Source organism: Mirounga leonina, unplaced genomic scaffold (genome assembly GCF_011800145.1).
Source record: "Mirounga leonina isolate KUSES-001 unplaced genomic scaffold, KU_Mleo_1.0 Mir_173, whole genome shotgun sequence".
Lineage (NCBI taxonomy): Eukaryota > Metazoa > Chordata > Mammalia > Carnivora > Phocidae > Mirounga > Mirounga leonina.
The window spans coordinates 31,151,084-31,169,675 of NW_023270447.1; the positions used below are offsets into that span (position 1 = coordinate 31,151,084).

The 18,592-nt window shown below is 42.7% G+C and overlaps 1 protein-coding gene across 1 annotated transcript in view; it reads right to left on the reverse strand.

The window, feature by feature from the left end:
* Nucleotides 1-9,707, reverse strand: part of ST6GALNAC5 (ST6 N-acetylgalactosaminide alpha-2,6-sialyltransferase 5) — a 158,600-nt gene extending 148,893 nt beyond the window's left edge. Inside the window, exons 1-2 of the mRNA XM_035018243.1 lie at nt 9,508-9,707; nt 8,468-8,689 (exon numbers count right to left, since the gene is read on the reverse strand). Of these exons, the coding sequence (XP_034874134.1) occupies nt 8,468-8,689; nt 9,508-9,522 (237 nt within the window). The 5' untranslated portion in view covers nt 9,523-9,707. The remainder of the gene's footprint in view (nt 1-8,467; nt 8,690-9,507) is intronic.
* Nucleotides 9,708-18,592: the final 8,885 nt, after the last annotated feature.

Consider the following 18,592-nt stretch of genomic DNA (forward strand, 5'->3'; position numbering starts at 1 on the left):
AAGTCTATTAGCCACACTTATTCAAATCTCTTCCTATTATATACAGTTACAACAGGACGCTGCTTCATCCAACATTCAACAAAGATTTATTGAGTTTTGACATATATGAGATACAGTTTTAGGGTCTGGAGATACCACAATGGATTAAGTTATGTTCCTTGGCTTCAAAAAGGCACAATCTAGTCAGGGAGACAAGCATGTGGACAAATAACCACAATATTGTGTGATTAGAGGCATACAAGATACAGAGGATATTTTAACACTTACCAACATATAGTAATTATAGTATTTCCTCTACTGTGACTTTCCTGTGGTCAGGATTAGTTCCTTCCTATCATTCCCTCCCCTGTGTTTAACATATCATAGGTACTCAGTCAATAAGTGGCTGACTGACAAATGCAAGGCTGGCATAAAAGAATGTGGGATCTACTCTGCACAGAGGTTACATGGGGGAAGACTCTGGAAAGGAAACACTTGAGCTGGATCCTAATGAATGATTAGTTCTCTACCTGGCAGATAAAAGGAGAAAGCGCATTCCATGATGGAGGAAAAGCAGGGAAGCATGAGACAGCAAGATGTATTCCCTGGGTGTGTGGAGCTTAGGCAGAAGGGAAGTGAGGTTGGAGAACTAGACCAGACAGTCCCTATCAGGCCTGTGAGCCTTCCTGTGGAGTCTGAACTTGATCCTCTCCGTAATGGGAAGCTATTGGAGGCATGCAAGGAACACAAGCAGATCTATAAATTAGAAATGCAATAATGCAGTTCAGTCAGTGGAGAAGTCCCATATGTGCACTTAATTTCCAGAATATGCTTTCTTATTTAAAAAATGGCATAACTCTGCATTTCAGTCTGCCAGAGCGTTCTCAGACTCTGTGAGGCTCCCAGGAACACTATGGACAACTTCATAGCCATTAAAAGAGAATATAATAAAAAGTTACGTTTTCATACTGAGCTACAACAGCTATCAAGGTTAATTTTCCCTACTATAGGTAAAATGGTTTCTTATCTGCCTAAAGTAATTCTATCTCAGAGTAGGTATTACATCTCAGAACGTAGGAGGAGTCAATGGTTACTTGCAGAATGGCAGCGTTTCAAACACTTGCTTAACTGAGTCTCCTGATTATGTTTTGTTCCCCACTGTGGAGAAGGTAATTCAGTTAAATGAGTGGTCTGTTCATGACATTTTTCCGCAAATGGTAACATGGCACTCCTTTTGGCTTGGTTTACTTTTTAAAGGCAAACCCGACTCAGATTTGCAAATTGTTCTAATTACTTGGGTACCATGCATCTTATGAAGCTTTTCAAGTAGCCATTGCTAAGCCAGTGGTTGGTGGAAGCTCTTTTTAACTATCTATATTCTCATATTCATTTCAGAATAATAAGATATTTAAATAGTTATTTCTTTTCATTAACTGGGTAGGCCTAGGCTCTTCATTTTAATAAATTCTGTTCAAATAATGTTGATTCATTGCTTAGAATATATTGGCACTGAATTTTCCTTATGGTAATGACATTCATGTCAGAGACCCACGTTGTAGCCCCAGCTCTGCCACTCACTGGAGACTCTGGGAAAATCACACGAGCACTTGTGAATTGCTTTTGGTAATTTCCAAGTTTTCCTTCCAGCTCAAAACTCTGAGTATGTTTTAAGAGATCTGATTAGTACAAGTACATAGAAATGCAATAGTTACAGAACTACAAACGGTGGCAGGGGAAATTGATATTTATGACATAGTACCAAATAGAAATTTTTCAGGTGGGTTTAGTTTAGAAGAAATTACAATCTTTATATAGATATACTTATTTATTCAAAAAATACTGAAAACCCATTCTATATCAGACATTATATTAAAGCCTGAGAATACAATGACAAGAAAGAGAGAGAAAAAAAAGCCCCAGTTTCCAAGAGCTGATTGTAGAGCAGGGAAGGCAGACAATCTGAGACAAATAACAACAATAAGCTTGAATAAGTATTACCATGGGATCCTGGCTAAGAAGACAAAACATACAGCTTAGATCTACCCTGGGCTACAAGTCAGGGAAGGTTTCCCTGCAGATATGCTGTCTAAACTGAAAGAATATGCATGCCTGTGACTTTTATTTGGGAAACCATATTGAATAGAGTATGCAATAAAAATATTTATTTGTCCCAGGCCTAGACTAAGAGTTTAGGAGTAAAGAGCTCGTGAGAAAGAACTGGAGTGCATCTCATAAATACCCCCACCCTCAAGTTTTTATCAGTCATTTGATCATAAACTCGCTCCTAAGGGAATTCTTTTGAATCAGGTTCACAGAATATGGATAATAATATCATTATTTAAGAAATAAAAATTCCTTGTCTTTCTATACTTAAGATCCTTCACAGCTGCTCAAAAAGTATACAGTAGATGTACAGAAGGCTTCAATGGTTTGTTGATTAGCGATGGGTTTTAATTTTTCACAGTGTTTTCTCATCTCCAATCTTCCTTCATCTTGGCATTCACAGGATGGGAATTAGAGTGCACTGCAACTTGACCCTAGAGGTTATGGAAAGTCCCCTCCCTAGCGGATGTCATGTTTCCAGGACAGATCTGATAGCACATGTTCTGTCTTGTGGCCAACACAAATTTATCATACCATGAGGTATGAGATTTGGTTTGGAAAACACGGTCACCATGTGACAGAAACAGTTGAACAGGGCAATAGGGTTAGCTCCCTTCAAGAGTCCAGGAGACCCTACACCATGCTAAAGGAGAATAAAGACTGAATATTTTGAATTTAAAATCTATCCACTTTGAAGTTGCTTTGACATCCAAGTTGTTTACTAAGTATTCATTGCACGTCACACACACACACACACACACACACATATACTAAAAAAGGGCTAAAAATGCAATTTTAGTTTGAAATTTTTATAACTTCTAAACTAATAATAGTATTTAACTTATTTTATAGATGAGAAAGATCACAGAAATTGCCTCCTTTTTAGTGTCAATGCCTTGATTTATTGTTTACTGGTTTCATATTATTATTCAGTACTTGCTTTATTATTTAACCTTTCTTGCTTCTTTGTCTTTTCTCTCTGATTAGATCAAAGATTCTTTGATGGTAGGCACTATGTTCTTCCTCCAGAATACCCAATTTTGCAACTATTAGGCCTTCAATGAATATTTACTTAGGGCTATGAGTAGTTCAAAAATCCAGAAACAAATTAGCTACAGAACTACACATTATGATGATTAAAAACATTTCAAATGATGATTCTCAAACTTTAATGTGCACAAGAGTTGTAAGGGAAGTCTGTTAAAATGTAAACTCCTAAATCTCATTCCAAAAGACTCTTGTTTTAAATCATTTCTTCATCTTCCTTCCATTATTATTACTAGTAGTGTAGTAGTAGTAAACCAAATTAGGAAAGATGAGACATACCAGGGCCTTGGGACTGCATTGTGGTTTCTTTTCTTTTTTTTTTTTTTAAGATTTTATTTATTTATTTGAGACAGAGAGAATGAGAGAGAGAGCACATGAGAGGGGGGAGGGTCAGAGGGAGAAGCAGGCTCCCCGCCGAGCAGGGAGCCCGATGCGGGACTCGATCCAGGGACTCCAGGATCATGACCTGAGCTGAAAGCAGTCGCTTAACCAACTGAGCCACCCAGGTGCCCCTGCATTGTGGTTTCTTATAGAGAAAGGACTTTGCATAAGGTGAGGTAGCTTTGTCCCTCTCCACAATCTCCTCTCCTTTCTTCTTTCCTTCAATAAATACTTGCTGTGTGCTCATTAAGTGTCAAGTATTATTCTAGGGCCTGGAGTTAAACTGGTCAACAAGATGTACAAATACTTTGCTATCACAGCACTTAGATTCTACTTGCGGGGTAAGACAAACAATAGAAAAGACACCTTTAAGATTCATTCAGATATTGTTAACTAGTACAAGGAAAATAAAACAGGCTAATATGATAGAGCATGACTGTTAAGGAGAGAGCTATTTAACAAAGAGTGTGGTCCAGAAAAAGATGACATGTGATCTGAGGACTGAATGACCAGAAGGAGCTAACCATATACAAAATCTTGGGCAAGAGTTTTCCAGGGAGAGGGGACAGCAAGTGCAAAGGTCCTGAGGCACAATGAGTTTTCAAGGATGAGCAAAGAGGACAGAATGCCCAGAAATGGAGAGGAAGCCAGCTCAGACTCATTTACCAGGTGTGGTCTGGACTTTGGCATGGGGGTATCTTGGCATTACTCCTTGGAAAGTTGGAGAAACACTCCTGGCTCTCAGAATTAAGGTTATGTATTATAACAAATATTATATGAACATTTCTCCTGTTAAAAGCAACCACATTATTGCAACTCCTCACCCATGAAAAACAGTTCATTTTATAATTCCTTTTGGTTGACGATTTGTGATAACAGGGTCTTATCACTATTGGCAGATTACATTTTGTTAGTACCTGAGCACTGAAAATTAGCTCACTTTGATTTTGAGATCCGAGTTATCTATTGTCTATTGGCTGCCTCAAATATTATAAAATGGGGTCTAATAAATTGTGCAAACTTATATTTGAGAGTTTATATACTTTTTAAAAGGAAGAATACTTATGCCATAATTCCAAAGTAAGTTATATGGCATGCACCTTTTTTTCTGGTTTTGAATTATTTTTCAACTCTCGCATTGACTTGTCCTATCACTTCAACTGGACATCTGTGAATTAATAGCAAACATACTGTTACCTCCAAGCAGTTCTGTTTTGTCTGAATAACTGAGTGCTTAAGGAAGGAAAGAACCAAGGACAAGCATGTTATTAGTATGTGTAAAATCCACTCCTGGGAGCTACTACTGAAGCAAGGAGATAGCAGCTCAGCTTCAGACCCCATTGATCACTGCTCTTTCATAAGCCATCTCAGAAAAGGGCAGCCCAGGTGACAAGTGGGCCTCCTGTGATAAGGGCTCCTGTCCACTGGAAATGGGAATCGGCTCATAGTTTCATTTCACAGGGTCCACCAGATGGCAAATGACTTTATCTGCCCAGACCAGATCCAGGCTGGAAACAGAATACACTCCATGCCGCCTTCCACTCCGCTGGGAGAAATGGAGCTTTTCTCCGAAGGTTGCTTGATTCAGTGTTTGTGCCTGTGTGTGTGAGTGGGTGTGTGTGTGTGTGTGTATGCGCGCGTGCATGCACGTGCACCCACATGCTTTAGTTTGGTTATACATTATGCTGTAGTTCTAAATACAGAAGGTTTCCAAAGCCATGAAAATTGACTTCTTTTCTTGTTGTCTGGCTGATCTGGTTAGAAATCAGTAGCTCCAAAACTGGGGACCAGAACAGTAATGGCAGGATAGAGATACGGTACCTGCAGTGACAGACATGAGCAAGATTGAAATGAGTTGGTGAAACGTTTGTGGGAAAAGGTCTGGGGAAAAGGGTTGGAAATGAAGAGAAAGAATCTTTCTAACAGAAAATGAAATGTCTTCATTATCACAAGAAACTCCAAGTAGCCTTCACTCAGTCACACTGGAATTACAATTTCAGCTCACATCGTTTGTGAACAAGGAAGTAGAGAATATGACCATGGAATGTGATATTTTAAGCTTCAACACACATTACTCATCACCGGCTTGACTTGCAGCATGTCTTTCAACAAAAGCACATAGTGATTTAATCTCAACAGTAATTTAGTCTGCAGCCGTATGAGACAAGACAATCATTGCAGACAGGCTGTAATTTGAGAAATTCAGGTGCTGGGGATTAGCACCACCTGTTGAATTTAATCTTAGAGTTATAATGTTAATACCATCATGTAACTGAACATAAACACTACATATTTATCAGACTTTGGGACCTCCAGCAATGGAGATGTGAACATTTTCCTATATAGTATCTATAACTCTCTCCAGATTCTGTAAATCAATGGCAAATAAAAAGTCTCTTGGAATTCTGATTCAGTATGCAGTAGCATACGGCTTGGTGGTCATCACATCCAGCACATCCTATAATTTTTCTAAGGCCTGATATGAGAGTGGAAAAAAAAAAAAAAGCAATCAGGGTATCATCTAACAACATAGTAAGTGTAGAAAATCCTGATTTCTTACCCTCCCCTGGGTTAATCTGGAAAAAAAAAATCCTAGCAATATTCTAACAAATTTCCACCTCTGCCTAAGCAAGACTATAGGAAGATCTTAAGTAAACCTAAGTAAATAGCAACTTTTGGAGAGGACATGAACACTACATGTACCTCCCTATAGCCATCAGAAATGAAACTTCACCCAATTTCTAGCCAGGTAAATAATAGCAGTAAAACGATGACACTTTGAGTAGAAGTTTACATGTGGTTCAGTGGGACAATTGGGATAATGCCTACAGAAGAGACATAGATTTTAAGATTTGCATTTGTTCTTTTGCTTGGGGTGGGGTAAACTCTGTTGAATCCTTGGAGTATGGAATTTGATGACACGTTGGTTTTCTTTGAAAAAATTCCACTGGTATTCGTTAGATGCAAAGACCTTCCTGGTCACATTTATAATTCTCTAAGAATTCCAAGGGCTTTCACACGTTTATCATCCATATAACACTTCACAGTTTATAAAACCCTTTACTATAGATTATCGTGATTTCTCATATTGAGTTTCAACATTCCTTTCAAAAAGGGGCTGTTTTTCATTTTAATGAATAGTACTCTGATACACTGAAAATGGAATCCAACATATTTGTGTGAATAAACACTATTTTTGAAAACAAACACGAGGGCATCATATTTTGTCTTATGCTATCAATATTCTCAGCTGTGGTCCATCCAGCAGAACACGGAAGGAAAGTATTGGGAATACCATTCCAAAGGCAGATCAAAGCTTTCAGCAAATTTACCTTTTGACACCCCATTAATCAAAGCTTCACAAGTGCTATACAGCCATTTCCACTAAACACCCCCATGAAAATCCACCAAGTTCAATATATTCATCCTATACCAGTTACACATAAACACCACATCCATCCACTCAGAAGCCGATGTCTAAACTTTTCTAGAACTCCAGCCCTTATAGGTTGCTTGCACAAAGAGTGTAATCGATCAACATCTTAAAGAAGAAAGTGAAGCTGTTATTGAAAAACTGATGACCCTCTCTACTTTTGATTTCAAGATTCTACCAGGAGCCCCCTCTGCACTCCCCAAATCACTTCCTGAAGAAATCCCTTCCTTTTTTCTGCTTCCCCAAATTTTCCCCAGTGCAAAGTCTACCTTTTCAGAGAGAATTTCCTTAAACCTTCCAGGGCAGTGATGTTTCTCATTTCTGTACCCTAACAGTACTGTTTTATACCTAGCATTTCTTATACATTGTACCTATTGGCCTATCTATCCATCCATCCACATTTCATGGTATGTTGTTTTTTTTTCCACAAGCATTCAAGGATCCCTAGCAGCTGGGTCCTGCCTTAAATTTTTACCCTCCAAAATCCTTTCTGCAATATGCATTGCACAAATGAGTGGAAATATTTTGATTGCCACTTAAAAAAAAGTTTGACTTTTTCCTGAACGGTAAGACCCATCTTTTCAGCAAAAGGACCACCAGCTAAATAATACTTTGGTTCACAAGCATAAAATCTAGTAATGTAAATGCGGAAGAGCTGGGTGGTTTCTAGAAATCCTCTAACCTTTATAGAGCAGATACAGAGTGGAACTGTGTTTTAATAAAAACATATTAGCAGCTTCACATAATGGGGAATATATTCAAACTGTATTAAAAGATCTTTTCAGAATCAGGAAACTTGATTAGAATTCTCCCAGAGGCTTCGCACACTGAAACCGGAGATTTAGTATTTGGGGGAAAGGAGGCTCGATTAAAAAAAAGATCATCTTACTAATTATTAGACAAGCCATGCAACGGCTTCCCGGAAGGCAGAGGAAAACAGGCCCTCAACGATGAGTTACAAGCCAGTGAAAGCTGAGTTTGTGCCTCCAGCCTTCCGCGCCTGTCTGGGACCGCTCCCCAAGGCTGTGGTAATTCTGCCCAGAGCAATCCGAAGCGCCGAGATCAGAGGGGAATCTTCGAGCAGCGGCCGCGGACTGGCTGCTACTCACCCTCGGGTTCCCGGCGGGGCAATGCTCCGGCCGTTACTCGCGCCACCCCGGCTCTCCTCCCACCAGGGCGCGACTGGGCGGCCAAACCAGACGCTTCAGGCACCCAGCACCCACCCGCGGCTGCAATTCTGGGGACCAGAAGGTTCTACTTCCAGGGTCGGTTCCTGTTAGGAAATGGGGCTTTGGGTCCACTCGTCTCACCCCTAGTCCCCGAAAAACTTTACCTCCGACTCCAAACGGGAATTCATAGCAAGAAGGAACTATCCCACCCCACCCCACCCCAGTGGGTCCGCTCCCCCTTCCAGCCTCCGAATGGCACCTACTCACGGCGCCTCCCAGCCCCGGGAAAGGGGCAGGCTCAGGTGTGCGGGATCCCCAGGCTGGGTGGCGTGCGCGCTGGCAAGCGAGCTGTCACCTTGTGGTCCCTCACGCCGAGGTATCCGTCCAGCGGCTGCGGTCCCGCGGGGGCCCGGGACCTCGAGGGGGGGCTGCTCTCCGCCGACGGCTGCGCGCTGCCGGTCGCCGCTGCCTGCTGCTGCTGCGGGGGCCGCTCCTTCTGGCCGCCGAGGCTGCTGTACACGAGCAACAAGCTGGTGCACATGGTGGTGAGCGCTAAACACACAGCCAGACCATGGCGCTGCGGGCGGGCGGGAGAGAGCAGAGGAGAGCCGCTGAGAGCCAACCCGGAGGAGCGCGCCGGCGGGGACACGCGCGAGACGGTGAGACGCGCGGGGGAGGTCCGGGGCTGGAGGGAGGTGGCCCGCGTCCTAGTCCCCCGCGCGCAGCCGGGGCAGGGGAGGCACCGTCCCCGCGCGTACGGCAGGCGATGCCCCGGAGCGTAGCTGCTCTCGGCCCACGCCACCTCCCAGATCTCTCGGTAGAGGGCAGGTGGTGCGCGGCGCCCGGCTACGCGAGGGAAAGCGCGCCGGCGGCGAGGGCAGAGGTGGGCTCGTACTTTGAGGAGAGGCCTCCCTCCCCCAGCTCGGCTGCTGGAACCTCTAGCCCTTGCACCCGGCCCTTCCTGGACCCGCGGGGCTCTACCTCGGCGATTCTTGCAAGTTTGAAATCCGGCAAGAAAACCAAGAAAGTCTGCAAAGATCCCCCCTTCCCCGCCCCTCTTAGTTTTTTGCCAGGCTGTTGCTTTGGGGCACCCCCCATCCCCCGAGCCACGCGCCCACCCCTCCACCGCTTCTCCAGCTCTCCGTGGGTCCCCAGACCTCTCGCCTGAGATCCAGAAGCCGAGGCAACCCGAGTTCCCAGCCCGGCTCTGGGATTCCCAGCCAGGCAGAACCAGAGAACCGGAAGGGGACACGGAGCAGGTGGAAAGTTGTCCCTTTGTAACAGGCGACCTCGCGGCGCAGGGTTCGGCGCCTCTGGAGCTCTCCGGTGCGCCCCGGGGACGCTGCGTCTGGGGGTCTCCGCCTCTGCCCAGAGGAGTTGCCACAAATGACTCACCATCAGGGTCTTCATTTTGGGCACCTCTTTTGTGAGGAATCCTCAGGCACACGCGTCCGGAGCCACTTTTTCTTGGAAGGTTTCCATGGTGGGTGATGCGGGGCAGGCGGCTCTGATTTTCGCCCGGCCCCTGGCGGCGGCTGAGTGGGTAGGAGAGCCGCGGGACCCAGGAAGCGCGGCTGTTGCAGAGATTAGAGACAGAATTAAAACTGAACCGGACCCTCGTAGTCTCTCAGTGATCTACACAACTGCCGCCTGCCGCCGCCTGCTGGGTCCTAAAGACCTCTGCATCCCCCCCTTCCCGCCCCCAAATAATAATCTTTTCAGCCTAGTGGAATTTCTGGGGCGAGAGAGTTAACCGTGCTAGTGGTACCCACCTATTGGTCCGAGGGCTTATTTATCTTTTATGAAGTCATCAAGTAAAAAGGAAGGAGAACCCAATCGGATTCTGAACATCATAGCCATTTGAAAATCTGCAAACTAAATTCTGTTTTGTAATTTTGATAAAAACAAGTCAACTGCCCAAATGTCAGTGGCCCTATTTATAGTTTTTGCATTTATGTTCATAGCATGGGGAAATCTGTCAGGAAATAATTTTTCCAAAAAATTATTTCAGTTGTCCGATTGTAGGCTTTCTGATATTCCCCTTTATTTTACTTTTTAAATCCAGTTACTCTCATGCAACCTTTATATCTAAATCTTCATCTAAATTATTTAATTCATTTACTTGTTTTAAATATTACAATTTATATTTCTCACAGAACTTTGAGGTTTCTTGCATTCATCTAAATGATTTTAAAGTGTTAGATACATTCCGCACATCATTGCCACATGATTAACTGGACCTGTAGATTCTTCCTAATTGTGAGGAAAGATTTCTGGCTGCTAGAGATAAAACTGCTTACTGCTTATTTTTTTTAAGATTCCTAAGGACTTTGGGGTTCTCCTTATATTGGTCTACTGCACTGACAGTACATAATTTCACATTAGAATGTCGATTAAAATTTTTAAAAAATTATTGTCTTATGTTGGGGAGTTCACATCAATAGCTTGTTTTAAGGACATTCTCCTCCCTGCGCTGAATTACAAATGGCATTTGTTAAATGTCTAATTTAGTTAAAGACATATTTCTTGTGAAATTGCTCAGCGAGAGTAGTTGTGTTAATGTATTAACACCTCACCTGTAGCAGCATAATGTTAAAGATTACATTAAGATGGAAATGATCAGCAGGCTAACTGAACCATAGGCACAATAAGAGCTTTCTCAAGGCCAAAAAAGGCATTACAATTATTTTTTAATCTTCAGTAATCCATTGCTCCACTGATGATACAACAGGAACTATTTTTAACTTATGAGGCATCCCCCCATACTTAGTATTAAGAAAGTTAAAATTATTGGTACCACAGTGACTATCCATGCAATGTGTTTGGGGGAAGGCAAGACACACATAGGATTTAGCCTTTTAAAGAAAAACAAAAAATTCAAAACACGGTCCAACATTGCCAGCCTTGAAGCTATTTATTCAATTTGTGCTCCAGGCATGAATAGTACCAGTTGTTAGGGCAGGAAAAGCAGCAGCCAGAAGAGAATCTTATCGGGTCTTGGCAATTCTTTATTGTATGGTTGCACTTGACACTCAAATTAGGGAAACAAAGGACCAACTTGATGAATCATTGCAAACAGATTATCTGTGTTTCTCCAGGGCTCCTTCTGAGATGCTACTAGTCAGAGCTCCTGCATTTTTCAGGATCATTCCCCTCCCATCGAGCAAGTTGCCCAGTGACCTTATGATAAAACACTTCTAATATATTTTGCTATGCCAAACAGAGCCATCATATTTATGATTTAAGCTCATGGCAGCACGTTGGACATCTGTTACACGGTATATCTGACCACATTCATTAGGCTTATGCCTTTTTTTTTTTCCTCCTGGGATGGCAGTTAGCTAGTTCCTAAATCTACTTATGAGATGGCTGGAGTAAATTTAAAAATGTAATTCTGAACTTGATTTAAATAATTTCAAGGTCTCTGGCTTTCAAATACTTGATTAGATTGATATGATGATTTTAGGCAGTCTGGCCTGAGAGCCAAATGGACAGGGTGGGGTGGGGGAAAGGCAGATGAACCGAATAACCCAAGTTAAAATCCTTGTGCTGTTCAATTCAGTGATCATTTAATTATCACCTGCTATCTGGTGGCCCTATATTAGAGAATGCAGAGATGAATAAGACACAGATCCTCTCCTCTAGGAGCTCACAATCTTGTGTGTGTGTGTGTGTGTGTGTGCACGCACATGCCTGCGCATGGAAAGTGTGTGAGGCAAGTCTGCAAGTAGGCAATAAGAGACAGTACTAGAGCTTCAACATATATTTATCAGGTGCCTACCATGTTAAGCACCTACTCTGGTGAGCACCTACTATGTGCCAGATGTTGGGGATACCTGGATGACTAGATTATGTGCTGCCCTGAAGGAACTCAGTCTATTCCCAGATAAACGCTATGAACCTTCATGTTATAAAGAACTAACTAGGAAACAATTAAAATACTTGATTCGCTTTTCGACATGAGTGCTTGCTTATTTAAGATCTAAGGGTTTTGATATTTTAAAGGTACCCACCTGTGTTTGTGTAACTTCATGCATGCTTTTAAGTTAATAATTTGAATATCCAGAAAGAGAAGAAAATAGGCAGCCCTTGCAGATACTTGCTTGACCTGGAGACAAGAAGCAAGCCAGTAAAGCTATTTTATTTCATCTAACTTGTCCAGTTCAATACAAAGTGATTCGGGGAATCACAATTTGCTTCTCAAAATCCAGGTAGCTGAGTTAGATTTCTCACCACTTAAAATTTTGCCACATTTCTGCCTCGGGTGCCATCACATCCAATCAAATAGATTCCTACTTTTGAAAAAAAGAAAGGAAAGGAAAGGAGTAGAAATTGAGTGTTCCACAATGTAGGTTATGTAATATACTGAAGGCGAGAATTTATGAAACAAGGCATGTCATGGGGCGAGGAGGAGGAGGCGGAATCTGAAGCTCAGAGGGAAGAGCAGCCTGTGCACTTGGCCATGAAGGCACCGCGAAGCTACCGGAGGAGGCAGAAGGACAAAATACTGGAAACCCCTGAGCCCTGCCTGTGAATCCTAAGTGACCTCTCAATTCAGAAACAAGTGTTTCAAACATTTCAAAGATGGATGAAAAGCAGAAAACAACATAATGTAAAGTGCATCTGAGATACAACTCTCCACTTTATATTTTAAAGAAAGGGAAAATCTCTGCTAAATGCAACAAAAGCAAAAAAGAATGGCAGAAAGTCCTAGAACAAATTTGATATTTGTGCATTTGTGTTCCACAGTTTACTTAGTTCTTTTCACGTCACAGGCTGTACCTAGTGGGCTAGTTGGTTGGAGAACAAGTCCTTGGAGTCAAGTAGCCAGGACCCAGATTCTGCCTGCACCACTTAGCAGCTCTGTGACCTTGGGTAAGTTACTTAGTTTCTTCCTCTGTAAAATGGCAATCATAAGAGTACCTACCTCAAAGCATTGTTAAATGAGATACTACAAGTGTCAAAAGGAGTACTAACAGACTGTTAACTATTGTTAATAATATTTTATGATTATCTGGGTTTGAAGGCAAAAGACCAGGGTTTGACCTATGTGAACAAGAGCTGCATGACCTTGAACAAGGAACTTCAAAAATAGTAAGCAGACTTAGAATTTACCTATAAAATGGATATAACAGAGCCTATCCCACAAATTCTTAGAAAGCTCATTAAGATACTGTATACGTGACTACTTTGTAAACTGTGAAACTCTGCATAAATTAAGGTAATAGTTATTCATTCATCCATCAAATATCAATTGAGCATCTATTGTGTGTCAGACACCATTCTAGGCCCTGGGGTTGTGACCAAAAGAGGCAAGGACTCTGCCCCATAAGGCTTATATTCAAGCTAGGGCAACAAACCACTAAAATAGAATGTCAGGCACTAGGAAAAAAAGCAGAGCAAAGCAGTTAGAGACTGGAGTGGGAGTGTATGTACTGTTTTAGTTAGGAGGCTCGCATTTGAGCAGACATTTGAATAAAGTCAGAGAAAGACCCAAGAGGCTATCTGGAGGAAGAATAGTCCAGGCAGAGGGAACAGCATGTACAAAGGCCATGAGGTAAGAGCTTGACTGGTCTATTGAAGCGACAGCAAGGAGGTTGGTGTGGCTGAAGAAGGGAGCAAGAGAGAGAGTAGGGGGGCAGGGTAGGGGAGGAGGGCAGAGAGGCAGTCCAGGGCCAGATCGTCTCGGGCCTCATAGGCCATGAAAAGGACAGGGTGAAGGAAACCCCCTGGAGTGTTTAAAGCAGAGGAAGGCTATGGATCGTTAATGTTTTGGAAAGGTTGCCTGGCAGCTGTGCTGAGAATAGTTCTCGGGGAGCGAGAGTGGAAACTCTGTGATCCCTTAGGAAGCTCTTGTAGTAGTCTAGGTAGAAGGACATCATTGTGCTCTTAGGGATGACTGGTTTGGGGATTTGCCTTGGGGAGCACTGTGGGAAAAGCAGTTTGGGGTGGCTGAGAATGGAGAATTTGAATTTAGATGTACTCATGTATGGGAGTTCAGGCATGATGCTAGGCTCAGAGGCATGAACTCAGCATTACAGTTCATGAAAGGGTGAGGTCACCTAGGAATGAGCCCGGACACAGAAGAATAAAGGTCACAGGCCTGAGCCCTGGGAGCTCCAAATTTCAGACGCCAAGAATAGGAGGCATCATTACAATAATAATACTGAAAAACAATAAATGACTATCTGAACTTGATTTGATTAGGTGGCTGATTATTTTCATTTTGAATGTATTTTCCATTCCAAGACAGTCAGTCATTTATGTACTCAAAGCATTTTTCAAATTCTGTGATCGTATCAAGCATATTCATTTACGTGTTTATTGTTCATCCTCTCTGCTACATCATAAATTTTCTAGAACTGGAACTATGTCTTATTACTGTTTATATACTACAAGCCTGGCACATAACTGAGGGTAATAACATGAATCGCTAACATTTATTTAACCCTTACCATGTGCAAGCGCTAAGTCTAAGAGTTTTACACGTATTAGCTCCTTCAGTCCCCACAACAACCCCATGAGGTAGATACTATTACCATCTCCATTGCATAGATGAGTGAACAGAGACACTGAGAGTCATTTGCGCAAAGTCACTCAGATCCTTTAGCATGGAGCTAAATAAGTATTTGTTAAAATAAATAATATTTGGGGCGCCTGGGTGGCTCAATTGGTTAAGCGACTGCCTTCGGCTCAGGTCATGATCCTGGAGTCCCGGGATCGAGTCCCACATCGGGCTCCCTGCTCAGCGGGGGGTCTGCTTCTCCCTCTGCCCTCTTCCCTCTCGTGCTCTCTGTCTCTCATTCTCTCTCAAATAAATAAACAAAATCTTTAAAAAAAAATAATATTTGTTAAAGAATGAAGAGAAACTTTGTGAGAGTTCCATAGCCAAGTTCTTCTACTGAACTGTAAATTGGTGTGATTTATAAGAATATAGTTTACACCCAATCTGTAGGTAATATAACCAAAGGCAGTTCCTTGTTTTGTCATCTATTTTTTAGCTACTTTTATTTTTTCAAGATCTATTTTACATACTGTAAAATACACAAAATCTGAGTGTACAGTTTGATGAGTTTTGACAGAATTTTGCACCTGTTAACCACCACCACCATGAAGATACAGATCATTTCCATCATTTCAGAGAATACCCTCATGCTTCCTTTCAGTCACACTAACTGCACCCCGTTAGCAAACAGGCAAACATTGTTCTGATTTTTATCACTATGGATGAACTTTGCCTATTCTAAAGCAGACAGCATATGCCTTTTAGTATGACCTCTGTCACTCAGCATAATATTTTAAAGTTTATCCATGTTGTTGAGTGCCTTCCTAGTCTATTCCGTTTTATTACTGAATACTATTTTATGGTGTGAAAACAGCACAGTTGTTTTTATCCATTCTTCTATGAAGGGACATTTAGTTTGTTTCCAGTTTGGGGCTCTTAGGAAGGAAAATACTAAGAATATTCTTGTCTTTTTGTAGATATCCAGTTTTATTGTTCTTGCGTGAATACCTGGGCACATAATGGTTGGGTCATGTGATAGGTGGACAGTTAACATTAGGAGACATTGTCAAACTGTTTTCCACAGTGGTTGTACCACTTTGTATTCTCACTAGCAGTGAATGGGAGCTCTGTTTGTTAGATATCGATATCTGTTTGTCAGCATGCGGTATGATCAGTCCTTTCAATGTCTCTTTGCTTTCGGAGGGTTTTCGAGATAAAGAAATCCTTGCGTAGCACCCAGGATCCTTCCTTACTCTGTGTCCACTAGTCCTTTTAATCTTATCTCCTGACTTTCTACACAGGAACACTTCAAACTAGCCAAAAAAACCTGTTCCTTGAATTTACCGTATTTATGGTCAGTGAGCTGAGCCTTTGAATAAGCTGCTCTATATCAGGTCCCCTTTTCACATCTCCGCCTGTGCCTATCCGCCTGCAGCCCCCACTTTCGGAGCCTACAGTGGGACTGTGAGGCTCCTCCTTTAGCTCACTTAAAAACACAAGCTTGGAGGCACATAGGCCAGATTTGGTCCAGCCTCTGACTCTTAACTTAACCTGTGACCAAAACCAAGCCACAGATCACTCTTCTCAGTCTCCTCCTTTGTAGTAGGCCAAGAGTAGAAACTTTCTAGCACAGAGAGTGCTTGTGTAGACGAAATACACTAACACGTGTGAAGTGTTCGCCACCATTCTGATTGTACAGTTGGATCAGACAAAAAGTATGTTTTCATAGCGGACTGCCTGTTTGGTATAAAAGGAGGGGCCTCCATTCTCAAATGTTTGTTGAGCTTATAATAAAAATAATAATTAAGATGTATTGTGTACCTGCCATCAGGCATTATGTTAATTATAGGCATTGGCTTATTTAATCTGTAATGATGCCATCTCCATTTTACCAGCAAGGAAACTGGGATATAGAGATGTGAGATCACTTGCCCAAGGTGACATGGCTAGAAAATGATGGGTCAGGAGTTGCCCAGGTCTGTTTGACTGCAGGCCCTCCCCTCATAATGTCCACACTCCACTGCTTTCTCTGTGATCTGACTCTAGGCCAAACCATCCACTAGATGCTGCAGATGCAAAGACAAACCAATGAGCAGCTAATTATAACCCAGTGTGTGAAGTGTAAAAGTTAAGTTATAAAAGAGGGGACAAAGACAAGGGGCAGATGACTCTATGAGAGTGGTTCAGCCATGATTTCTAGCAAAGAGAAATGCTCAGTTGGTTTTAAAGAATCACTAGAAACAGGCTAGGAGAAGGTCAATGTCCCCTGGCAGAGAGGACAGCATAAAAAAAAGCATGGAAACATGGAACCTCGTGCTATGTACTAGGAACCAACAAGGAGTTTATGGGTGAGGCAGGGAGTTTTGAGAACCAGGGTGGTTCTGTACAGTTGTAGAGGTTGTGCAGTGCAAAAGGATGCATCACACATCATAGACACTGCAGATGACAGCAAGCATCTTGCTCTACAGACATAGAGTATTACAACAATTTTCCATTAGATAGAACTGGAGTGTTACAAGTAACAGAAGCCTTTTAAAATTTGCACAATTGCACTGTTTGGGCTGAGAGGGGTCTGGTCAGAATTACTCTCTAGTGGCTGTCTCTGCAGACGGTGAGAAGGATGGATTTGTAGGGGGAAAGACTAGAGCCAGAGAGAGCAGCCAGGATAATGTTGTGGAAATCCAGGTGAGAGATAAAAGCTTCAGCCCGGGCAGGGTGGGTCAGATGGATTCAAGAAATTCTTAGGCAGGTATTATGTTATAATGGCTAAAGTGGATCAAATCTTAACTATGCAGAAGAGGATTTATAAATACAAAGCCATGCTCTTTCCATGCAAAATAGTGTGTAGGATTCTGGCCACATTTCAAAATGACATAGTATAATAATAATTAAAAAATGGCTTACATCTTGTCTTAATTTGGGTTCTCTCAGAAGCATACCCCGGGATTAGGATCCATGTGCAAGTATTTCTTTGGCAGGTGAAGAAAACCCCGTGGCATGGGGGGGAGTAGGGAAGTGGCCCAGGAAGGGAAGGCAGCCCATAAATGGCACATCATCAAACAAGTTACTAGTGTAGATGACTGGGGCTCAGTCCTGCTGGGGAAATTCCGGCGGTTAGGCTAAAACTCAGGCCTTGGTTACTTCACCTGAGGGCCGAGGAATAGTGCTACTTGTTTGGTTGAGGGCTGCGCTGGGTGTGGAGTGGGAGGCATGGATGCCTTGGCACAGGTGGCTAGGCAGGCAGGCTCTGGAGGCGGGCACGAGCCCTCAGGCAGCCACGTGCACGTGCTGGAGCTTTAAGTCCCCACTTTGCACCCAAGGGGTGAAGGCAGGGGATACGGGCAGGGAAGCCACAGCATCTGCCACACGTGGAAATTGCTCTTTCGAGTTTTCAAGGGTTCAAATTCCTTATGTCATTTGAACCTCCTAGTAACCTTGTGAGGTGGAAAAACGTGTGGTTTCCAACTAAGACTGGGAATCTCTTATTCATGGTCACTTCCTCCTGCCTCCCCAGCTGCTATTTCAGACAGAAACCTCTCTTGTCAGGGTCCCTCATTTTTTCTTCACTTCTGATCTGTTTAGGTGTCTGTCTCCTGATGGAGATGGTGAGCAGTTCAATTGAGAAATTTTGAACGGTTCACCTTCATTTTCCCAGATACTGAGAAATAGTATCTAAGCACCTACACTTGGTAAATGTGATTGGGTGGATGGTTGAATGATTGTTATCATCACCGTTTGAGCTTTGTTAAAACTGGGACCGAGAGAGCAAGAGCAACTTACCCAAAGTCACACAGCCACTTGGTAGAGGCAGGACTTGAACTCAGCTCTTCCGTTCAACTCTGGAAAATTCTTACTGCCACCGCACAGCTCAGTGAGGGTGGACATGGTGAAACTTTGTTGGGGATTCGTAAGCCCCACTGACCTATGAAGTTTGGAATATTTGAGCTTAGGCCAACAACCACGAAGGAAGACCAG